General features: G+C 45.3%; 1 protein-coding gene across 2 annotated transcripts in view; it reads right to left on the bottom strand.

The window, feature by feature from the left end:
- The window catches only part of LOC146866034 (annexin A1-like), a 256,849-nt gene that overhangs the window by 16,059 nt on the left and 214,800 nt on the right, over window positions 1-25,990 (bottom strand). For both annotated transcript variants that reach the window (XM_085633053.1, XM_085633055.1), the window contains 2 exons: window positions 12,263-12,356; window positions 6,011-6,106 (listed from right to left, as the gene is read on the bottom strand). In XM_085633053.1, coding sequence (XP_085489179.1) covers window positions 6,011-6,106; window positions 12,263-12,356 — 190 coding nt within the window. The remainder of the gene's footprint in view (window positions 1-6,010; window positions 6,107-12,262; window positions 12,357-25,990) is intronic.

Genomic DNA, 25,990 nt, shown 5'->3' with positions numbered 1-25,990 from the left:
TAAATCAGCGTTTCCTTAAATTCCCTCGTGCTGTGCGCTCGTTTACCGTGGCTGTAGGCGCGCTGGCGCGGCCTTTCTTTATCCAACTGGTGCCTGTAGTGTTTTTTTGTCATGAGTTATGTATGCATGGCACTCTGTGTCTGTCTGTAATTGCCTGGCTCTTCTTCCTTACATTAAAAACCTTTTAAGATCTGCCTCATCTATAATAATCATCACGAAATCCACTTTCACAAGCCCTCCAAAATTACACAAACACTCCAAACCACCATTCAATGTTATTTGCGCCACAGCCGCCCGCTCTTCTATTCTTACGTGCCCAAAGAATTCACAGTTCAGACTTCGTCAATGTATTCACTTTAGTATTAGTGCCGGTTTCCTTTGAACTCCACTGGGGAAGGGCCGGAGTGGGGAAGACAAGCAGCCCTGGCAAAATTCTCAAACCAGCCAGCTCCCTTTGTCTAATTGCGCAAACTCTCTCTTTCCATCCATCCATGCTCTCTCTGGGGCTGATTATGACTTTGGCAGTACAGGAGCAGAGAGGCATCCCACCGCCCTGGTCCTGCACCGCCAAAGTCAAGCGCCAGGCGCCCACCAGATTTCGCATAATTTCGTTGTCTTGCGGGCGTGCAGTGCGGTGGTTCAGCGGCGGTGCAGTTTAAAGGCTCATAGTGAGCCTTATCACTGCACAGCCGCCGAACTGCCAATGGTTTTTCCTGCAAGGAACGTCCATTGGCAACGTGGGTGCATGCACACAGGGGGACACAACATGTGCCCCCTGCATGTACCCTCATGAACAGGGGCCGCAGGGGGCCATTTCCCCACCACCAGCCTTTTTAATGGCATGCTCACTACCATGAAAATGCTGGTGGTGGGGAAACTCGTAATATGCTTGGTGGTGGCGCAGCTGCACCGCTAAGCATATTGCTGCCCCAGACCACCATGGGTCCGCGGTTCCCTGGCAGTGGCAGCAGTGCAATGTCGGTCTGCCCGGCCCCCACGAGTCTGGTGGTGCTTGGACCTCCATACTCGTAATCTACCCCACTTTCTCCTTTGCTCCTCTCTCTCCTCGTCTCCTTTGTTCCTCTCTCTCCTCAGCTCCTTCTCATCTCCTTCTCTCCCAACAGCCCCACCCCCCCCCCTGCCAGGAACAGTCCTGGGCTTTCAAAACCAGCCGCCAACCTCTCCGACCCAGTAGGGATATGCCCAGTGGAATAAAAAGCCTGTCTGGCCCTGCGTCCATGACAGAAACAGCAGTCCCTCAAAAGCGCCTTCACATTCATAGTTCTAGCCATCCACAAACCAAACCAATATTCACCTGTAAAATCCAAATCACTGCCGTATACATGTAGCTTCCGGGATCCCATCATCCTATGTCTAAACGCTGTGCAAAAAGTTTCCGGTGAGCCCCAATGTCATACATGATTGCTCAAACTGCCAGATGATTTCCTCCACAAACCATATGACACTATCATCATTAACATATTTCCACAAGATAAAGCTCGTAGTTCGCATGCACCAAATCAGTGGATTCATAAACACCGAAAATCGCACATTAGTAGGTGAAAAGGGAAGTCAGACACTGGCACAAAATTTGGAAAAGTGCCTAATCGGTAATCGAATTATTTTCACTTGGAGAGAAGAGTGAATGGCAGGTACGTCAACACTGTATTCCAAAGACAAGAAAAGATTTTTCTGATTGATTCTATTCAATCAAGATTTTCTTTAGGGCACCTTCCAACTCCTCTTGAGTGTTTGTTAGACCTGGTTCAGACATCTTTAACAGATATTAATATCTCATATCACCACTGCACAGCGCACAACAGACAATATAGGTACATAGATATACACAAACAACAAGCATTGACAAAGTAAATAGGTCTGGCGTTGTCCGCCAGCCTTTTGGCAAATCATGTTTTCTTTTGTCATGGCTTTTGCAAAACTTTATTGCTTTGGGAACTGCCGAGAGTTTGTTAATCTTAAAAAAACACACATTGTCTAAAGATGCCATAACTCATAATGAAGTCCTCCAATGGTTTAAAGTGGAGTGACATGTTGCCCCTTGATACTCGAGTGGTTTGGAGAAAAATGTGAATGACAGAACCACAAACAAATGGATGAAGTGTTGCTAAAAACCCCTATAAGTAACATTGTCAGACACATAATTTTAAGAAAATCAAAAGGTCTTGGCTAACATAGACCTAAAAGAGGCAATCCTTATGCCATTGGCTGTTACCTTTTGCCTTTGGGAACGAAAGAAACAAGGAAAGAAAGCTGGAAAGAAGTAAATAAACAGAAACAAAGATAGAAAGAAAGAAAAAAGGAAAGCATGAAAGAAGAAATGAACACAAAACTGAATAAAGAAAGAAGATGTAAAAGAAGCAAGAAATAAGGAATGAAAGATAAAATTAAAAAGCCGATAGGAACAAAAGAAGGAAAAACCAAGAAAGAAGGAAGGAAGGAAAGAAAGTTAGAAAAAAGAAAAGAAAGAAGGCAATAAACAAATGGTGAAAATTAAACACGATGAATCCTAGTTGTCTTCCCGGGCAAAGTTTATTAAAGAAAGTTTGTTGAAATTGACCAAAATACATTTCTTTTGCTTTGGAATTCACATGTATGATATTGAAGCTTTTGATAACAATACAGAACAGTTTCAAATAGATGCAGTCTGTTATGCTGTGAAATATCAGCAGTCAAACAGTAAACAAAGGACACTCCAAAAGGAATTCACAACAACATTGGCAGTAGACAGGAACTTAAAGAGAGAGGAATGTGACCTGTGCTCACATCTGGTATAGCATCCTGCTGTCACATTGGACTCTACACACAAAGGCAACATCAAAGCAATATATTTAAAAAAACGTTGGCACAGAAAGGAACTAGCTTGTGTGTGGATGTACTCCTTGTGAAAGAGCAAAATGCAGTTACTCAAAGTGAAGTTATCTAGTGACTGAAGTGTGCTGATGCCCTACCCCATGCTGTAGGTTGTAGTGGGCAGAAGCAAGATGTGAATGAGACACCAACAGACCAATGAATGAAGAAAGCTGGCTGAAAGCCACTTTAAATAAGTATATTGTACATATATTTTATTAAAAATCAAAAGATATTGGCTAACACCAGACTTAAAAAGAAGCTTTTGGCCACCCCTCTTCAGCTCTTCAGTCTCTAACTTGTTTGTGTGAGCCCGCTTCAGACATTGGCTCCATTGTCCGTCCATCATATTTTAGATCAGCCCACGGTATTTGGTGTATGTTTACATTTTCTACTTTACATTGGTGAGTAAAGAAATTAGTTCACCAGCAGACGTCTACTGCTGCCACCCTGTGTCTTTCTCCCTCCTTATGAGCAACACTTGCCTAGCCTACTTTATCATCCAAATGCTCTACCTTCCTGTCCCGGCCGCTGCATCCACAGCCCTTGCAGTGGGTTTACCACAGTGTCCATCTCCCTCTGGTGCCTGTCCTTGTTTGCGGCTTGCTTCACTTTCTGCAAAAGTGAAGCAAGAGCCCGTCTCCCTGGAAGCTGAATGCTCTGCATGTGTCTGGTGACATGGGGTGTCCTCTTTAGAACAATGGCAGTAGAAACAGTGCAGGTGGGTGTGTCTGGCAGTAGCAGTGATGTGTAGCGGTGGATCACACACTTAACTGATACATAATAAGAGCATGTATGTGCGACAGCCCTTTTAGTACTACAGAGCACAGTATTGCATGTTCTCGTGATGGCCCATGCCCCTCTCTCTCTGTCAGAGTATTTTGAGCACAGTGGGGGTTGTCCCACACAAACTGCAGCAAGTTTTACCGGGCTAAAATGTTTACAAAAAAATGCAAGGGTGTGGTAATTACCACAAAACTTGGAATCCGGATTCTGGTGTAAACCCAAATTGGGATTCCTGTGGGTTCATGAAAGTGGCCACTTGCATTTTGAGATTTTCATTCATACTGTGGTGCTATTAGATCATGGCATCATTTCCTTTAGCATGATGCACTTTTTTACCTGAGGTTCCTTGCATTTCTTTCACATCCAGTAGATTTCAGCTTTCCTATTCCTTGTGATAAAGCAAGCCTAAAATGTGTGCTGCTCTGCCTTCTCTGCATTTAATCGCAGCACCTCCTAGCCCAAAGTCTGGCACCGTTACATACATCACAGCTGCTGAGATGATGGAAACATAAATACATTCCTGCATCGTCTCTCTTAAACACACCCCAACCGGCTCATGCCCACAACCAAAGATGTCTATGGGGCATATCAACAACAACCGGCGATAATTATCTCTAAGTGCACTTAGCGCTAGGATAATTATCGCCGGCTAGCGTGAATTTTTATCGTTGAGATAGCGTGCTATTAGCAACGCTTATCTCAATAGCGATAAAAATCCTCATGCTAACTGCCAAACGTGAGATTATCGCTGGAAACCCAGCGATAATCACACGTTACCTTGTTGATAGGGACAGGCAAACTTAGCCATGATATCCTCCTTCCATAGGATATCATGGCTAAGTCAGAAAAATACCAGACGTAAAAAAGCAGCGTTAACCGCGGTTAGCGCTGCTTTTTTTGTCTCTAACAGGGTTAGCGACATTCTTGATAATAGGAGAAATGTCGCTTAGCGACATTTCTCCTATTATTTTACTCTGGAACACCCCCTTTGCATCTCATTAGAGATGCAAGGGGAAGCGTAGAGTAAAAGGGTGCTAACATGCAAATTTGCGTGTTAGCACCCTGTTGTTGATAGGGTGCTAGTTTTATCTCTGCTTTTTTGGCTTTTAAAGCCAAAAAAGCAGAGATAAAGCCCTTGTTGATATGCCCCGAAATTTGTTGTAGAAATATGATTGCAACTCTGAAGCCAGGACTGCCAAGGAAAGTGCCTGGTGTCTCGAAGGTCAAACCAGAGGGAGCAGCTGCTTCCTCCGGCAACCCCTGCTTGATGTCCATGCTTGGCTCCATGGTAAAAATACATATATGAACACTGCTACCCTTACATAGCTATCCCATACTGTTAAAGTGTTTGAATAACAAGTACATGTATCTCAAGTAGATGCAAGTTAAATGAAACAGCTGGTAACCTGTACTTGACCTCTATACCACGGGTCTTGAACCCCTGATCCCAGAGATCATGATGACTGTAATGGAACCAAATGTATATAGAGTCCTAGGAGAGGTGTTCGCTTTCAATGCTCTTTGTACTCCTGGGGCTCTATTATGGATAGGGTGTGCTTTCACTGTTTGCGCCCGGTGCATCTTAAAACAGGTGCGGCCGGCACAAACAGGGAAAGTGAACCCTATTACATAGAATCCACTGTCCCCAGGGCAGCCGCAAACTTGTGATGCCCTGGTGACAGCGCATTAAGGTGAAAAAAGGAGTGTCTTTGAAGCAGCCCGTCAGTGTTTCACTGTGCAGGTGGCAACCCATCTGCATATTTGAAGGGGGTTCTTGATCTCCTTGCAGGCGGGTGCAGTGAGCAACTGCACCTGTCTGCAAGGGGATGTCTGGGGGGTCCATAGGTCCCCCTCTCCCCCCGTCAGAGGGCTACTATTAGGGGGCACACTGAGAGTGTACCAACTTTTAGGCAGTGCACCCCCTGACAGTTTCTTTGCCTCTGGGCCCACCACGTCTAAAATACAGCACATGCACACAGGGTCATGCCCCCATCCAAATGAGGGAATGCCTTCTTGAGAAAGCGTAGCCACTGTATGTGCACCAGCGTTTTCAATATGACAGAAGGGGCCACACAAGCGTCTGTGACCCCTTCTGTAATACCAAAGTGCCCTGGGGCGTGCAAAGTGGGTGCAAATGTCTGTTGCGCTTCCGGTGTATTTTGTGTTATATAGCCCCATGTCCTTATTTAAGCTCCTTTACTGAAAGTAGGAGAATTTTAGGGGAGGGTCAACATTGTGGTGTTACCTATGCTATCCCTGACATTTTGTTGATTTGAAATTCACAAACAAAAAAAATGACATCAATTAGATACTTGTTGAATCAGAGATCACATTTTGAGGTAAAACCAATACATACCAATGGCTGTCAGACACTTTTCAATGTCCCCTTTCAATTCCAGGTCCAGCGCCTTGTTCACGTCATGTTTGCTATAGGTGGGATATCTCTGGAAGACTGTGCAAACATTAAATAGTAAGATAACATCAAGTGAAACATTACTCACAGTTGATACAGTGTTTGATTTTTGGTCATGCTTCATGATCATGAAATAGAATCATATCATCCTCTCAACAAATAAGGACGGTGCCGCAACAAATGAAGGAAGACATTTTCTTCTCCCCAGTCAGACAAAAGGAGATGATTCGACTGAGTAAGTGGGAAAGGATTAAGAGAATAAAGTTATTGTAAATTTAATTAAATTCCCTTCCTCTTCTGGGAGATGCCATCACCTGTAATTATACTGCCCAGCTAGAGAAAGGTCAATTATTCCACAACAATGAAAACAATTGTGCTTTAATTTCTTTGGTAGAGCATAGCCTGTCTGCAGTTAAAATGTATGTGAGCATTAGTGTTAGTGGAGAATGATGGTAAATGCAGAAATGCTAATGTCAGGATAGGTGGATGAGAAGATGAAGACAAAGCGATGATCATTTTAAAGAGAGAAAGGAAGGACAGAAAGGGCCCAATTTAGGGTTTGGCAGAAAAGGCACTCTGTCACAATGACGATGTACCATCCTTTCTTGGGAAAACTCTAGGTCCGCTCAATAAATGATAAGGTGGGCGGACGTCCGGGTTTACAATATGCAGTGAAATGTACTCCTTTTGGTGCAAACCTTCCTCCAACAGTCTGAGAAAGTATGAGGTGTCGGAGGTAGCCATCCAACCATCTGACCTACTTAGAGTGTGGGAAGTGACGTGTGTCAAGTCAGAGGAAGGTCGGAGAAAGTGACTTGTCACGAGAAGCAGTGCTGGCGAAGGCCACCGCAAGGCCACCATGAAGGCTGTGAAAGCCACCTGCGTGTTCAGCCAGAAACCGGGCAAGAAAAGGCAGGCAAACATCAGCCATAAGCGTAAGACACCAAGCCACTGAGCCCGACTCTGAGCTTATACCCTGAACCCCGAATGCAAGGATGGGTGGGGAGTGGCTGGGCGATGCGGCACGAACGGTGAGGACTGCGCACCACTGATAGCAGCTTGCTGCTTGCTGTCTCCCTCTACCCATCAGCAGCGCAATTGATGGATTCTGGATGTCCCTGGGTGACTCCAACTGGCTGGCCTCAACCCACAAGTACTAAAGGAGCACAATGGGACATAATGAGAAGTGCGGTAACAATGTTTAATGGAGGACAGTGTGTGGACTCAGGGGTTGTACTCAGCCTTAGTAGGAGTGACCCAAGTGGCCCGTGGAAGCAGTCCAGTCAGGTCTGGGTGCAACTTGGGGGAAACTGTGATGCTCCTGCTCTGGTGCCAAGTGATCACAGCCAACTGGGATTTTTGGGCTACATCCCCCCACTGTCATATAGGAGTTATCAGCCACCATCAGCTACACTACACAGGAGGCCTGCATATCATGAACACACCCACAGCTGCGAAAGCCCAGAATAACACAAGCAGTGTCCAGTGTCCAGTGACATCTCTGAACAAAGCATGTAAACTGCAATGCCGTTGTGGTCTTGCTGGAGAAGCTAAAAGAGGCAGGAGTGGGTTCTCCTGATTCTGAGACTAGTGTGCTTGTGCCTCTTCCTTCCCAATGCCCCAAGTGGGTCCCACGGGGGGCACAAACTGACCGGGAGGAAAGGCAACGCTACCTACATCCTCGCCACACAACATCTTTAGACTGGCTTATAAAGGCCAAATCTGCACAGAACAGCATATCATACTCCTTAAGAACTTATGAAACAAGTGTCCAACAAATCTGTGCCAACATGGTTAAAAGGAAACTTCTCCCCCGGTAAAAACTCATAGAGCGCTCAGACAGCTTCCATAATACATCTGGACTTTGACTTTGCTTCAAACAAATCACGACATAGCAGAGCAGAAAGAAGAAGCTGAACTTATGACTCCTCCAACACTCACCGAACCCGAACTAAAAATACCTCTGGGGCTGACAAACGGGTTGTCCAAAAAGACCCAGACCCTAGGAGTCCAGCCGCCAGTGCAAGGACTGATTAACAAATATTTTACTAAGAGTCCTGACAGGAACCCCACCTACCAACCTCATTGGTCTCATGGGACTTTAACATTCATAATTTTCCTCATCGTCCTCACACTGTATAGGCTCAGAGGGCAAATTTGCATCAGAATTAAAACCCTGTAGGTCAAATGTTTGCCCTGGGCTACAACAAACCTCCAGATAACTGCCCCAGAGACGACAGTAATGGAGAGCTATAATCATTCTCTGAATCACTTGGGCATTGAAAACTGGGGCCAGGAAAGAGAAACCCCGTACAGTGAACATCGCTCTCGAGCAGTCACGGTGATTGTGCAAGTCCACTGCAGTGAGACCCACCCTCTCTTCTCTTCTCGGGCTACTTTACCAAAAACCAAGTCATCGAAAACTGCTCCAGAGGCAGACTCCTCTCAATCCTCTTCTAAAAGCCTAGGAGCCCCTAACTCTCCTGGCTATGCAAGTAGCATCTGAAATACCTACTGGCCTAATGCACCCCACAATCAAGCGCAAACAAATATACAGTATGGGCTGAGCGACGAGAGTTTGGAACAAGCCCATCTAAGCAGTGGGTCAATCCTACACCTGGTGAAAACAGATAGTTTGACATTCAGCCACAATCAACATCGAGACCAGCAGTCCAATGCTCGAAGGCAAAATGGGGGGACAACCAGCCAGCAATTAGAGACAAAGTGGCCCAATAAGCAGACTTCCACATATCCAACTCAGTGGCCCCCCAGATGAACCTTGCCCCACAGCTTTCCAGACACAACGCAGTCTGGAGACTCACCCTTCCAAACCAGGGGAAGTCACATATGCAGGGTCTATGTATCACTTTGGACTGGCATTTATTACACACTACACCCTCAAGGGTGCCCTTGACATATTAATCAGGGGAAATTTGTTACGCTTGTTTAAACACATTTTAGCACTGAAGGATCTGATATCAGCTGAACTAACTTCTGTAAAGTTCGCCCATACCCCGGAAAAAGGTCCCTGGATGCCACAGTCATTACATGGGAAAGAGGTGATCTCAGAGATACCATACTGAATGACTCAAGTATCTTTGTGAAAGGAGACATCGAGCTGTTAAAGGTCCACCCACCAAAATACTCCCATGTCCTACTGGCGCAGGAGCCCATTCTGCAACACAGATGTGTTCTGAGAGGGGGGTGGGGTGCCACCCACGACTGGCTACCAAGCTCATCAAAGGCAGCTAACACTCTATAAATATTATGCACCAACAATCGAAGATATGTCAGATTCATGACAGGAAGCAACAACAATGACACTTGGAACAAGATAGTAAATCCCCAATGGGGCACACAACAGGGCTATTCCTAGCCACCCCAATCAGTTTGCCTACAAACTCAGAAAGCACCAACTGAGCAAAAGCTTATAATTACATCATTGAACGTGGCTGGTCTGAGGACAATTCTAGAATCAAAATCTGAAGTGGCATTCCAACATTAAAGCGATTTCATCTGCCTACAGCAAGATCGAAGTTGTGCCCCAGAACCAAAACTCCCTGGCTTTGCTAAGTTCAGTGCTAACGGTCTCACATAAAATGTTTCCCTTGGAATGGGGAAAATTTAACATTTTTCTAGCTTCCTTTAAACTAATTTCCGTTAAACTAGTACCAGTCCCACAGTACCTTCAAAGGAATCTCAACAATTAGTTACATCTTCCTGTCCAAAATCCTTGCAAATTGTCTTACCAACTTTGAGATTCCCAACAGGGGTGAAAGCGATCATAATCTCATGACTCTAAGTCTGGACATAGAGGCTCCAACAGCAGCCAAATATCATGCAGTGGACTCTTCCACATGCCCGGAAGCTATAATCTTAGTCAGGAAATTGGAGGACCACAGACACTTCTACGATGACTAAGTGATGGCACAAGGTGCTAATCAATACCATAAATGCACAGGGTGTCTTACAAAACAAGTGGGGCAATCTGTCAATAGAACTTATGGACTAATTATTCACCACGGGAGCCCGTAAGCAAGCCCCACTGTCAAAAGGGAAGGTTCAGCCCAACCGACCATATGAGACCCTTGTTATTACATGGAGAAAGCTAACATTTTTAAAACTCAATGACTGCTGACTACACTGAGAAACTTGGCAATATCCAGTGGCATGGCAGATCCAACCACCCACCAGTCTAATGTTGCTCTGAATGATAACTGCCCATGCCTCAGATCAGCGATCTGCACCGCTGCACCTTTTACCACCCTGTCTTAGGCTATTATCACTGCCGTTCCAGCTTTCTAGAATTTTAAATGTTTTTACTTTAACCAATCTTTTTCATCCCTGTGTGACTGACATACATATAAATTATTTTACTACTATACTGAATTGAATCCCTCAATAAAAGTTGACTTCAATGGGTGCTATGCCGGCAATGATACATGAAATAACCTTTTGTTATGGTTTTTATTAACTAAACAACAAACTGGATTACTACACGAGTGGGCAGCCTGATGGCTTGTTTCACTGTACCTCATCGTCGAGAATATCCTCTTCTTTTTTAGTTTTTATGCCTAATACATTTTTAGTTACCATGATTATCATAACCTCACCTTGACTCAACTTCTTCAACCAAACAGCTATAAGCATGCAGATGAAAAGGTACACACTTATTTAGATGGAGACTCTCCCGCTTTGTCAATGTCATGACCTGACAGGATGCAGGATATTTGCTTCTGCTTAACATGCAACATTTGGAATCTGGTGTGATCTGGCGGATCATGTCTTGCGAGCTCTGGTGTTCTAGCACAATAAAAAAAGTTAATAGTTTTCTTGAGAGAACAGACAGTGCTCAAAAGACATGATCATTTTTCTAAACACCATTTAAATATTGAGCTAGAATGAGTTTCACCCATATGAGGCTGTAGGCTATTATTCATTGTAAACTTGCATAGGTCTATATTACGCAGTCAATGACTTTGCAATGGGACTCCAACTAACTCAATGAATAGTTAGTTCCTCTACAAATATCTATGTTTGCGTTTAATTTATTTAAAGGTTTGATGGTTCATTTGCAAAAATAAAAATTGCTCTTCATCTAAAACTGCATCTATTTTCAATAGATTCCCAACTGTCCACTGCTGTCCAAATTGTCTCACACAATACCAAGCATGAGGAAAGGCAGAAAAACCTATCACTGACTAGGTATATATTATGAACGTGTTGATTAAAAACCTTTTTTTAAACTCGGATTTGAATGCATCAATTTCATTCCTTTTTTTAAGAAAAAAACAATAGGATGAAGTGTAACTAGGGGGTGAAATGATATAGTGAACATTTGAGCAAATTTGTGGGGTGTTTCATGAACAAAGTGAACATGTGCAAAAGTGTGGTTGCTCACCTTAATTAATGTCCCTAATCAGTAGGGGCCGTATTATACCATTCAGTGACGAGCGCAGAGGCAGAATTAGTCATTAATATGCAGGAAGCTTTTTGCCACCCCTTGTAATTGCCTACAACTACATGGATGTAGGCCTGCGAAAAACAGTAGAACACTGTTCACCCATTCTCAAACGGCAGGGGGTGCTTTAAAAAATGGCAAACGGGGAATGTGTTTGGGGTGAGCTTCCGGTGAACCCTCGACAAATGTCTGCTTCCTGAATTGCAAGCTGCCACCAATCAAATGGTTGATATTGTCCCATTAGCACTTATTATCCTTAACTTTGTGAAAGGATCTCAACATCAGGCCAGTAACCAATCAATCGTTTGTGTGGGTGCCCCTTTCATGCCCCTTATCTTTGTGATTCAGAGTGAGTTGCAAAAGGCACCTTGAAAGCCGGAAAAACCTGTCAAAATGTATTCTGTAAATAACGAATTGTGCTTTGTGGTTGCCAATCATCTGATTATGCAAATCAGAAGCATTTCAACCACAAATGCACTTCGTTCATCGATTCTTGAGGTTGAAAAGTGGTTGTTAGTCACAGTGTGTTTCTATGAAGCATATTCCTTAATATGTATTCATATGTACATTTGCAATGCGACTTGAAAATTCACATAAATTTGCTTTACATTAAGTAATGTATGTATTCAATTAATCATTGTAAATGTAATTATTCACCCACTTGATTGAGCATCAATATCAATTGCACATGCATTTCCTGACTTCTTGCGGTGTAAGATCTCACTGATACCTACCCTTACGAAGGTGTGGGATGCTTCTTGTTGTAAGAATGTTGATGAAGACATTAACATCTGTCCCCTTTCTCTTCTCGCCAGCTTCATACAAGGCCTATTTCAAAGCAAAGCAAAAATAATGTATTACTCCTCAGTATAGATGGGTTCAATAAAATGAATTTATTGGTCTGTATTTTAAGTGCATCATCTTGTCATATTGTCCATCATTGATTCAACACAGGCGTTGGTGGCTGAAATTCACTTATGGTGAAAAGATCCTGATAGGATATTCTAAGTGCACTGTTGTATCTGCTGACCTATCATGATACCAGACAATGATGCAAAGAACTCTTTTCCAGTTGCTGATTACCCTATCCAGCACTATCCCAAACCTATTTACCCTCCTTATCCCCCTTCCTTTATGCTTTCCTCTCCTTGAGCAATATTCTGGAGCTGTTTTTTAGTACAAACTTCTATAATTAAATTCCACCATCCCAGAATCTCACTGGCATTCTAATGTTTGAACATGCTGAACTTTTCCTTGAGATTCAGGAAAAAAATCTCCATCAGAATTTAGTGAATAATCACAGCCTCTTTTTTAACAGATTTCCAATGGTCTGCTGAGGTCTTTATAGTAGAATAAACATCTTACACTTTGTTTTTCAAAAGACCTAGGCGACAAAGCAGTCTCTCATTTGTTTCTTCCAAAAAATGCAATAAGAAGGAGGGACATTATTTTCATCAGGAAGATAAAACAAATGTTACTAGAGAGACAAGCTACTAAAAACGTAGATGTGGTTCTTTCCTTAGAACATTGTGTATCAAGAGATTGCATGGATAAACCCAATATAATTGCAAAAATAAAGAAGTGACCCATCCTTCACATCTTTGGACAAATTGATTTCAGTGTCCCTGGGAAGTCCTAAAGGGAGCAACACATATCAACATTGCTCAAATTCTACAAGATTTACATAGCTACTTGGCAGTAAAAATACGTATTTAAAGTGTGGCTTCCAATCATAAAGGTGGTCTGTTGGATTGCCAGTGGGGTGGTGATGACGATGCCTGATCACCGTACATGAGCATCGGAAGGAAGAGTCATCCTTCAGCACATCAGAATAGAGGCTGCGAAGTAGGACCCCATCTCGCTCCTGCTCGATAGGAATGCTCTAAGAGATTACTTTAGTGTTCTCTTGTCACCATTAGCACTTGTAGAATAATGGGTGAGTGTGTACTGCCCCCAAACTCCCTCAAAAAGTCATCAGAAACCCAGAGCTGCTTGATAAATCTCATCTTTCTGTTTTCTTTGTGTTGCACTTGTGTGGTGATCTCCCTCTTTCTGCCCTCACTGTGCTGTAACACCCCCACCCCCTCAACATTTCACCTTTTCCTTCCGAAACACCACCCTAGCAGAAAAACACATGATTGGTGTGTTGGGGGAAGAGGCATAAATGTACAAGGCCACCCAGCTGCCATTAAAGCGTTGACTATGAAGAAAGTACTGTTGAAATTGAGGAAAGGGTTAGATTCAAGACAAAGTGAGCAAAGGCTGAACTTGGGTGTAAATACAGGGGATCAAGATGGATCCCTGCTTCACGGACTTAAGAGTAAGAATAGTGGGAAAAGGAATCAAGGGACAAATGGAAGATCTATGGAGGCCAGTGTGCCACAATTAACCATAATATATATATTACAAATTGAGGGGACTTCAACAGGTCCAAAAACCAAACAAATAGCCACGATTTATGGTCTGGAAGTAGACATAAATCCACCTGCTCACAAAGAGGCGTCATCGAAAAAGCCCACAATAGTCAGCTAGGACAAAGAATTATGAAATGTCCCCATAACCTAACCACTCTGCTGTTTTGAGTGGCTCACGGGTGCCTCCACGAACAGGGATATTTTTGAAGCTTTATATATTCAAGTAAATCAGGAGGGAAACAAAAGAGGCAAGGAACCCAGTGCCGCTGGGGATCAAATGAGTCACACCTCTCAGAATACAAACATTTTAAAAATAATGTTTGACAGGCTCCACTATCTTTTGGCTAGGTTTAGGCTATAGAAATACCATTTGCATAAGTGCATAAACTTGATAGCCAGTACTCACATAACGATCACATCGTTACCAGTCCCAAATATCAAGTCATGACTGAATGGATCAACAATAGAACAAAAGCCATTCAGTTTACTACCACTTGCTGTCATATTAAATAAACTTCTTTGATTTTACGATTAATCGAGAGAATGAAAAACTATATTTTTACCTACAAGTAACCAGGGCTTCTAACGACCGGTCCTGCACTCCTTCCCCGCTTCCCCCAACCCGATCAGGGACCTCAGCTGCTGCACAGCAGGGCTGATTGAATGGGAGGGGCCAGGGGTCACGAGAAACATAAAAGCGGCATGCTGGAGCGGACGCGCAGGTAAAGCAGACGCGCTAGCCCAGGCAGTGACTGTATTGCTTCTTAAGGAAACGACTTAATTTTTAAAACTTGCTCGTTTTTAAAACATTTTAACTAATTGTAAAGTGTATTTGCTGTGTTTTTTAAACTCACGCTTGCCACGCACTCTTGATTAGGCTCACCAGGGCTTCTCCCGACCGGTCCTGCATTCCATCCCCGCTTCCCCCAACGCGATCAGGGGCCTCAGCTGCTGCACAACAGGGCTGATTGAAGGGGAGGGGCCAGGGGTCACGAGAAACATAAAAGCGGCATGCTGGAGCGGACACGCAGTGGATGCGCCCCTAAGGCAAGCCCGTCTGTGCCCGTCCGCGCACGAACGGGCCCGGGGGCCAAAAACCCTGGCCAAATCTGGTCATATTCGGGCAATGAACTACGAGCATTGGGTGCTGGCTTAAGCCCGCTAAAGTCAGATATAGTAAATATTCTCCAGAGAGAAGGACTTCTCATCTCACAGGGGAGGGAGACACCAAGCACCATATCTCCAAATAACCTGGACCACTCCCACCCCAGGAGCAGCAATCACATCAAACTCTCCGTCCTCAACACACGATCATTACAGAAACATGCCCCCGAAATCTTTACCCTTCTACAAGAAGACGCCCCTGACATCCTCGCCCTGGCCGAAACATGGCTCGACGAGGACTCTGGACCCACCTTAATTGCATCTCTTCCCGATGGCTATGATGCCACTTGGCACTATAGGGCAGCAGGGAAGAGATGCGGCGGGGTGACGCTACTCTACAAAAATCACATGACCATTGAGAAGCTGTCAGGAGAAAATCTAGAAGTGGCAGATATTTTAGTAACTAAAGTCTGCCACAGCTCCTCAAATATAGCAATCATGGTAATTTACTGCCCGCCTAGTTGCCCACCATCTTTTGTAGATCTCTTTACCGAATGTGTCACCAACCTCCGCTCACGCTTTCAACAACTATTGGTGGTAGGAGATTTCAACTACCACTGGGACCAGATACCCAGAGGGGCACAGGCCCAACAGCTCGAGGACACGCTCACCTCCCTCGGGTTCAACCAGTTAGTATCAGCCCCCACCCACGAGAAAGGACATACTCTTGACTTGGTCTGGACAACTCATTCCTCTGTGAATCTAGTGGACACCACCCCCTGCGGGTGGTCTGACCACTACTTTATTAATCTTCTACTTCCTCGAGTCAGACAAGACTTCGGACCGCCACCCTCCTGGAAGCTAGTAAGGAGTTGGAATAAAATTATGGGTCCCAGTTTAGAGAGTACCCTTCGTGGAAACCTAGTTAAGAGGCCAATAACACTGGATATGGAAGAATGGACTGACTCCATCTGCAGCCAGCTAACATCTGCCATGAATAAATTAGCCCCAGCAAGGAGAATAAAAACAGGAAACAAGGGTTAGGGCACACCCTGGTTCACGGAGGAGCTCCGAGCTCTGAAATGCACGCTTCGCCACTATGAAAGACGATGGCGTAAAGCCTATGAGCCACAGGCTCGCGTTGAATACAGGGAAAAACTCGCCACCTACAAAAAGACTTTGCTTAGTAGGAAGGTCGAATACTACGAGAACAGGATCCTGATGGCAACCAACAAACAAAAAGAAACATTCAAAATCCTTAAGGAATTGAGCCAAAAACAGGTACCGGCTGCGCTGTCTAGCCAGGAAACATGTACTAAATATCTATCCTTCTTATTGGATAAAGTCCAAGATATCCTGTCTGACATTAAAAACTCCCTCTTTAAGCTTCCCCCAACGTGGAGGTGGAGACACAGGAAAATAGGGCGGAGCTGATTTCCTCCTTTCAGCCCCTCGAACTTGAGACCTTGCGAGGCATCGCAACAAAAATTAAATCAGGCTCATCGGCAGATCCATGTCCACCGAGGATTTTTAAACTTGCTCTCCCAGCGATCGAGGAAGAAATCCTCGCCTTGATGAACCTCTCGCTGGAAACAGGGAAAGTTCCCACACAGTTCAAAGAAGCTAGAGTAATTTCCCTTCTTAAGAAGACAGGAGCTGACGTCTCTAACATGAAGAATTTCAGACCCATATCTCAGCTGCCTTTCCTGGCAAAAATGATGGAGCAACATGTCCTCCAAACTCTCTCCAGTTTCATGGAGATGTATCACCTGCTTGGGGATAGCCAGGCTGGATTCAGGGCCCACCACAGTACGGCGCTGGTGATGTTATCCGTACTGGATGAAATTAGGACTAAAGTGGATAGTAAAAAGCCATGTGTCCTAGTCCTCCTGGACCTGTCGGCAGCGTTCGACACGATCAACCACTTACAACTTTTGGACAGAATAAAAGACATCAGCATTAGAGGGTCTATCCTCCAATGGATCAAGTCATTTCTGACAGACCGCACCCAAAAAATCCAGATGGGGGATTGGGTATTAGAGAGGGGGTCGACCCCCTGCGGTGTTCCACAGAGGTCGGCACTATCCCCCCTACTGTTTAACATTTACCTTAGACCCCTGATTAAGAAGCTTGCCTTGATGTATTGCCAGGTCTTCAACTATGCGGACAATATGCAAATCATTGTCCAAATAGATAGCAGTCCTCAAGCCCACGCTCGGGTAAAAGATATTTTGAGATTTGTGGTCAGTTGGATAACCGCTAACTCACTCAAGATTAACCCAGACAAAACGGAGGTGCTGGCTGTCACTAATGACAGCAATCCCTGGAACTTCCATTTCTGGCCAGACGAGCTGGGTGTCATCCCTGCACCAGCTTTGGTAATAAAAAGCCTGTGAATCAAGATAGATGCCAAACTCTCCCTGACACACCAAATCCCCACCGTCTTCGGAACCTGCGTGAGCCTACTCAGGCAGCTGAGGAGACTCTCCCCCATCTTCTCCTTTTCAACAATGAGGCCAGTAGTGGCCGCCTTGATTCTGGCCCGGCTTGATTACGGGAATTCGCTCTATATCGGACTACCAGACTCATTGCTGCACAGACTCCAGGTGGTAATGAACTATGCGGCCAGGCTGATCTTCAAACTACCCAGGCATACTCGAGCCTCTCCCCTAATGCAACAATTGCATTGTTTACCGATTAAGCAGAGGGTCATATTTAAAGGCCTCTGCATTACACACATGGCCTTGTTTGGGCAAGCGCCCAATTACATCAAGGAACGCCTGGCGAAATATACCCCCTGTTGCACACTAAGGTCCTCCACGGAGGGCCTTCTAAAATGCCCACGATGTCACTACTCCTCTAAAGGTGGTAGAGCCTTTTCCACCCTTATGCCGCAACTCTGGAACAGACTGCCAGGTCAGCTTCGTTCTGAAAGCTGCCTCCTGCCTTTCAGGAAAAAGCTAAAGACCCTCTTATTCACTGAAGCCTGGGCATAATCCCCCTTATTGCGATACAGCCCCTCCTGGAACTCCCGTAGATCTGCTCACAGCGCTTAGAGACCTGCAGGTATTAAGCGCTCTATAAACTAAAATTAACATAACATAACAGTACTTCCCTTAGCGAGTCATCAGCCTTGCGTTATGAAAAATAATTTACTACATGGACCTTTTTTAAGACTATGATGAAATTGTTTAAAGAAGGAAGATTACATGAATAGCGAAGAGCAGTTATTGAAACTGTATACGAAGAGGGTATCTGAAGAAACTGCAAAGAATAGAATCTAGTTTAATCAAAAAGAGGCATTAGTTGAACAGACTGATAAGAAATTACAGACAGATTTGGGCTGTGTTGCCACCTTCCGAAAATACAACAAACAAGTTAAGTCCCTGATGCACAAAATATTGGAACATTTTAGGGTTCATGAAGGTGCCACTTGAATTAACACTTTCATCTTTGCCCTTAAAAAGCACAGAAATATTAAAGCTTGCAAACAGGCTACTCACCAAACTGAAAATTAACGAATAGCATTAAAACTGTCATGTATAAATGACAGCACAAATGAGGTAAATGTTCGATCTTTGCAAAAATGATTGAAGGATAAGAATGGAGGGACAGCAGCCACACCTACAATGTAACTGTAATTACATCATTGCATGTAAGTGTATGTGTACAAAACTCATCAATCTATTGTATAATCCAGTTTCAGTTTATTGTGCAGTTAATTAAAACCTTTACAATCATACATTACATTTTTTTTTTCCTTATACTTAAAATTAATCGTTGTTAAAACACATTAAAATGAGAAAATCTCAATAAAAGGAAAGCCCAAAAGTAACATTAGGTTTGCAAAAGACGATGTCGGACAGGCTAGGGATATAGAGAAGGAAAGTGCAGGGTGCGGAGCAGCAGTTTATTACTTTTAGACTTCCACTTAGGGAAACCGAGAGTGCTGTGCTTGTCCTGCAGCAGAATTGCTGATCATCCCTTTCCTGAGTGTTTGCTATATGTTGAAGCCCTGTATGCTTGAATCTATTTGGGGCTTAGGAGTAGGGGGCTGAACAGTTGTAGCTATAGACCTTCTAAGAATAGATGCAGAGGCCAATGCTTACCGTGGCAGGCAGCTAAAGGTGCCTGCCAGTGGTCGAAGTGGGCGGGAACGGCAGGGCACGGCGTGCCTCTACTTCTTAAATTCTATAGCTTCCGTTCCCCTACTTTTTTATTTTGAACATGCGTCCCGGGACATCAGAAATATATACGGCCTTACAGAAGGCTCGGCATTTGTGGCTGTTCGGGGACGGGCGGGGAGTAGGGGTATCCTCTCTTGCTTCCTGCCCAGACGAGACAAGGAAGGTGTCCGCCAGAGGTGCAACTAGAGACAAATTTGGGGGGGGGGGGGCTAAGAAAATGTTTGGGGGGGGCTGAATCTTTAGGCAGAGTGGAGCTGCTTTCGGGGGGGGGCTGAATCTTTAAGCCATAGGCAGAGTGGAGCTGCAGGGGCTCTTAGAAGGGGTGAAACAACATGCAAATGGTCTTTTAAAGACCCCTAAAGTGCTTGGGTGCGGCTGTGTGTGTGCCCAGGAAGCTGTCCATCCCGAGCTGCCACACATGACGGGGGGAGGGTGGGGGGCTGCAGCCCTTTGAGTCCAATGGGTGTTGTGCGCGCCCTTTTACCCGGCAGGCACAGAAGAGGCCTTCACCTGGCTGGGAGCCCGCACTAATGATGTGAAGTGCTTAATTGGTGTCGCGCTGTGATACTTGCAGCATCTGGAGTGGAATAAGATGGCATGGGAGCTTGAGAGACGTTGTCCCTTGCGTGGTACAGCAGCACTTCGAGAGGTAACATTTAACAAAACCAGGGCACAACTGAGGTGTTTATTAGGCAAGCACATAGAAAAAAGCCGAAGTATGCCATTTCTGAGTAAAATCATTTATCTAGTAGTGTTGTAAAAAGATTACTTTTACCAGCTTAAGTGTTGCGGGTCCAGGCCCCAGGGTGTGCTCCCACGGCTTGCCTGCTGCTCTGATGAAATATATGGTGGCAGGCTGTACTGTTGAAATCTGCATATAATGCGGGTCCCGGCAGTTCTATACTGCTTGCGTGACCTGGAAACCGGCTGCTCTGCCCTGCCATGCCTGCTTCAGCTCCGCACTAGCACCTTTCGTGCTTGTGATTCAAACAATGAACAGCGCAGTGCCAGTGAGGAAAAGGCAGGGGGCGCATAGTCGAGACACTGATCTCCACGTAGAAGAGAAACGTCATCCTCTTAGCCCAACCCACCCCAGCTAAGCTCAAAGCCAATCTGAGCTGCTGGTTTGAGTGAGGGCGGGCAACGCAGCCTGAAAAAAGCCTAAACAGCCCAAACAACACTAAAGGGCTACTAAATTGAGCAGCAAGTGTCACAAGCTACTCACAGGGTCTCGGCGAGCTACCGGTAGCTCGTGATCGACCGGTTGGAGACCCCTGGACTAAATAGATGATTTGTTTTTGAAAAATTGATTGTATAACTGACTGATTAAGTGTATCTTAGTGAATACATGGCGTAGTGAGTAATGTGTAAATATGTAAATATCTGTATCAGTCTCTCCCTTTGTGTATAAGTGGCTGCATGGGTTTGTGAGAAGCTACATGAGTGTCTATATAGGTTATTAGTTGGTTTTTTGAGTATCAGTATGAGTGTCTGAGTGTCTGTATGGTTCGGTGGGGGTATTACGTAGTACATAGGTGCATGAATGAGTGACTCACTGTTTGTATGTGTTGAAGACAGCATGTGTGCAGGACTATATGGGTGGATGAGTGTGTGCATGGGTGTGTTAGTGAGTGAATGACTGTCTCAATAGTATCTTTATGAGTAACTAGATATGTTTTAAACTAGTATATGTGACTATTGGTGTATATAAGTGAGTATATGTGAGAGTGAGATATTGAAAGAGTTCATGTATGAATAAGTATGTGTTTCTATAAGTGATTGTTTAAAAGACTAAGTATGTGTAAGTTTCTGTAGATAGAAGTAAGTGTGGTGGTGTGTGTATAAATGTATATGCAAGTAAATGGATGTTTGATTCTTTATTAGCATGAGTGTCTATGTGTGTGAGTAACTCTATGGATGAGTGGCGTTGTGTAACAGGATGTATAGGTGTATGAGTACATATGATGAGTGAGTACATGTATGAGTGACTGTATAGGACTGTTGGTGAATGAGTGGATGTCTATGTGGATCTTAGAATTACTGAATAGGTTGTTGTAACTGGTATTGGTATGTCCATTGTTTTGAAAATTTTAGTTTCCATTTTTGAATGTGTGTATCAAAGGTTATATTAGGGGGAGAGGAGGTCTGCCACCTATCACAAGGATGATGTTATCAGTGATGTCATCAGTGATGTCATTTGAGATGTCATCAGTGATGTCATGAGTGATGTCACTGACCATGTCATGAGTGATGTAATATGTGACGTCATCAGCAGTGCATTGCGGGCGCGCGAGTTATAGTTAGCTGAACTAACTATAACGGGGGAATTTCAATGGTTTTGTACGAGTGAAAAGTCCAGCTAACTATAACGCCCCTGAAACCTATGGTTTTTTTCAGTGAATTTCTAAGATTTTTTAAATGCTAATTCCTAACTATAACGTGCCTCAAACCTATAGTTTTTTCAGTGAATTTCAAAGGTTTTTTAAATGCTAATTTCTAACTATGCCTACAGAGATAGAACAGGTGAAGAAAGATGAAAAAACACACAGAAAGAAATGCAGAAAGAAGCAACAGAAGTCCTCAAAGATGAAGAAAAGTGCAGGAAGAAGGATAACGTGCAGAAAGAACCAACAGAATAGCAGAAAGAAGCCTTGTTGCAAAATCATCCTGAACCCTCAACTTTTTCAGACGGATACTGGTGGTAACTGAGTCTGACTAACCAGTCCTAGAGCCGTGCTATGTTAAATGACACTCAGAATACAGTAAAAACACCTACATACACTAGGGAACACTATGCGTTGGGATCCCTCTGTAATTAGCATGACCTCCTCTGTAAGCCTCTAGTATATAATAGGGCAGGGGATTAAAACTACCTCTTAAAACGCACCACAGGGCGTGTTTGCACACGTCACCTCAGGCCCCGTCCCCTCCCTTCCCCACTGTGTAAACACGCCCTGTGGCTGTTTTAAGTTCGGAGATTAAGTCCCCTTGAATCCTTAGGGTCCCTAGTGTCCAACTAGACCACTAGGTACCTCCAGTAAGCGCCACAGAACTGCGTTGCAGAGAGATGTAAAAAGGGGCACGGCCTAGACCACCTCTCTGCAACGCAGCGCAGTGGCGCTTGCTGGAAGCACCTGGTGGGCTAGTTGGCCCCCAGGGTCCCTCAGGATTGAAGGGGAATTATATCCCCAACTTAAAACGCGCCACAGGGCTTGTTTGCACACGTTAACTCAGGCCCCGTCCCCTCCCTTCCCCACTGCGTAAACACGCCCTATGACCGTTTTTCAGTTGGGAGATTAAGTCCCCTTGAATCCTGAGGGTCCCTAGAGGCAAAATAGCCCACTAGGTACGTCAAGTAAGCGCCATTGCAGAGAGGTGTAAAAAGGGGCACGGCCTGCAACACCTCTCTGAAACGCAGAGCAGTGGCGCTTACTGGAAGCACCTAGTGGACTAGTTGGCCCCCAGGGTCCCTCAAGATTGAAAGGGAATTATTTCCTCAACTTAAAACGCGCCACAGGGCGTGTTTGCACACGTCGCCTCAGGCCCCGTCCCCTCCCTTCACCACTGTGTAAACGCGCCCTGTGGCCGTTCTAAGTTGAGAGATTAAGTCCCCTTGAATCCTAAGGGTCCCTAGGGTCAAACTAGCCCACTAGGTACCTCCAGTAAGCGCCACAGAGCTGCGTTGCATAGAGGTGTAAAAAGGGGCGTGGCCTCAGAACACCTGTCTGCAACGCAGCTCCCTGGCACATACTGGAGATACCTGTTGGGATAGTTGGCCCTCAGGGACCCTCAGTATTGAAGGGGAATTAATTCCCCAACTTACAACTGGCCAGGGGCGCGTTTGCAGAGTGCTGCAAGGAGGGTGCTTGGCCTCCGGTGCGATGCTGTTCTTTCATTTATTTAATTTTTTTAAGAAGGAGGGCTGTGTGGCCCCCCTTCTTTTTCTAATTTATTGGCCCTGGGGACCCCATCCCCCAGGGCCTGCACCCTAATTTTTTTGGTTGAAAAAAAAATTGGGCCCTCCCAAGGACTTGATCGGCCCCGGGGGCCCCAACCCCCGGGTCATGACCTTTTTATTTTAATTTTATTCTTTAGGAGGGGGGCTGCTTTGCCCCCCTCCTCAGGCCACTTATGGCCCCGGGGACCCCATTCCCCAGGGCCGGCCTTTGTTTTTTATTATTTTAAAAAATATATATTTATAGAAACACCTAGGACATGCTGGACAAACCGTATGTACCTATCACCATGACGATTTGCGTGATATTCATTAAAAGGCGACTATGCATACAATGAATCCACGTGGAATGTATTTACACGGCTAGTGAAGCTCTAACGTGTCTGACGCCCTACCGTGCCTAATCCCGGCCCCCCGCCGGTGGGCACTATCCAAGTAGACACCCTTGTCGTTTATTTATACAAACATGGGTAGCTATTGATGGGCACATTTAATACACATGCACACCAAGCCATTCAAAGGGGATTCGACAAAAATTCGACCAAACTATGCAAGAAACCCCCCTCACGGGTAATAAAACACACATCCAACGCCGGATGTGTAATAATTTTTATTTTACTCTCTGGAAAGGAGACGAACCTCACTTGAGAGTCACAGCGTGCTCCTGGCTGAGCCCAATGCTATGTTACACCCACCAGTGCCTGCCGAGTGCCACACACCTCTGTGTTGTATTCCACTTGCTAGTGCGTATGCTATGACACTCTCTAGCCCATGCGCACTGTAACACCTCCCCGTGAATATGTCATGCCACACTTGCCTTTGCACGGGTTATATTGCTCCATCTAACGCGCTCTCCAATGAATCTGTCATTGCACACAATGTATTGCATATTATATTTCACGCCCCGGTTCATCTTATAGCATACTTTTTGATGCATAGTTTATACCATATACTGTATCAAGTTTTCATTTTCAATCGTGCTCTCAGGACTATGTTCTATATAACACTGCGTCCACCTACCCTTTTAACGGGCATTACATTTTGCGATGGGGGTGGAGGGTCAGGGGGTGTTTCTGCCAAATGAGCCCGGAGTCACAGTCACAAACGTCCTCTTCTTCCTGAATAAAAGTGAGATTATGCTGCATACTTGTTCATATTTTAAGTAGTTCGCACAGACACACATTTTAAAAACAATAAAGTTCCTAATACCCACCTTCTCTGAACAGTTAGCTTGCTGCCCCATCCACCTCCTCCCTATCCTTTGTTGTCTGAATCCATGGACTAGCCTCCTCCCTCCTGCCATGCATGGTCTGATGTGCTGCCACTGCCCTCCATTTAGCATGATGTACCAGTCCACTCCTCCTGACCTCCATTGCCCAATTCTATGGCCCATCATTGACCTCCTGCTTAGCCTCTGTGCTTAGCTTGCTGCCCCTATTCTCCTTTCCCCTGCCCTCCGATGTCTTTGTGCATGCCCCTGCTCCATCCTTTTTGCCCACCATGTTCCATGGACCTGCCACTCCCATCTACTCTGAGTGTTCTGTTGAGCTACCACTCCCCTCCCACCTGCCTAGCATTGTCAGATGTCTGTAACCTGTCCCTGCCAACAACACCCTGCCTGTCCACATGCCATGCCCCTATCCCCTTCCTCCTGTCCTCCATGGTCCATTTTACTGCCACACCCTTCTGCCCTCCCTGGTCTGTTGTGCTGCAACTGCTCCTCCTGCCTGCCCCACGCGGTCTGTTGTGAGGCCCCTTCCCCTGAACTCTCTTGTCTGTGCCCAGGTCCTGACCTTCCCTTCTGTCCTCCATGGTCCTTTGTGCATGCCCCTGCACCCTCCTTCTTGCCCATCATAGCCATTGTGCTGCAACTAACCCTCCCGCTTGCCATGCATGGTCTTCTGTGCTGCCATGGCCCCTCCCACCTTCCCTGTGTGGTCAGCTAGCTGCCCCTGACCCCCTCCCACCTTCCCTCCATGGTCTGTGTGTATGCCATCATAGTCTCATTGTTGCTCTCCATGGTGTGTCTTGTTTCTAGTGCCCATCCTGCCTGACCTCCATGGTCATCTTGCTGCTCCTGCCCTGCCCCCTTGCCCCCAGCCCTCTGTTTCCATGTGCAGACCCCTATTCCCTCACTCCTGGCTTGTCTGTTCCATTGTATTGCCCCTGATCTGTCCCTCCTGCCCTTTATGGACTGTTATGCTGCAGCTTTCTCTCCTGTCTGTCCATTATGGTCAGCTAGCTACCATTGCCTCTTTCGCCTCTGTTCTCTGATGTCCATGTGCATGGTCCTGTCCCCTCCCTATTGCTTTCTATGGATTGTTGTGCTGCACTCCCATCCCGCATGCCCTGTGTGGTGTAGTGTGCTGCTGCAAACCCTGATGCCTGCCTTGTAGGGTCAGTTTGGTGCACCTCCCCATGTCCCTCCTGCCCTCTGTTATCCGAGTCTATGTCCCTACCCCAATTCCTCCTGCCTACCATGATCCAATGTACCATACTTGCGAACATTTTGAACTTGGTAAGAGGGAGATTTTGAAAAAATACTGGGGTATTGATTTTCCCCTTTGAGTTACATTGAAAAAGAGGAGATTGTAGACCGGAGACAGATCAAATAAAGCCCATTTGAGCTTAAAAACATTGGACGTTTCCTGGCTGAAACGGGTCTGTTGGCATGTATGGTTGTACTACCACTGCCTCTTCCTTCTGCCCGCAATGGTCAAAACTGTAATACCTATGGCATTTCCTTTAGAAATTACATATATGAGAGGGTGTTATTTGCATCAAACTTATGGTTAGTGCTCC

This window comes from Triturus cristatus, chromosome 2_1 (genome assembly GCF_964204655.1).
Source record: "Triturus cristatus chromosome 2_1, aTriCri1.1, whole genome shotgun sequence".
NCBI lineage: Eukaryota > Metazoa > Chordata > Amphibia > Caudata > Salamandridae > Triturus > Triturus cristatus.
This window is presented reverse-complemented; position numbering and strand designations above follow the sequence as displayed.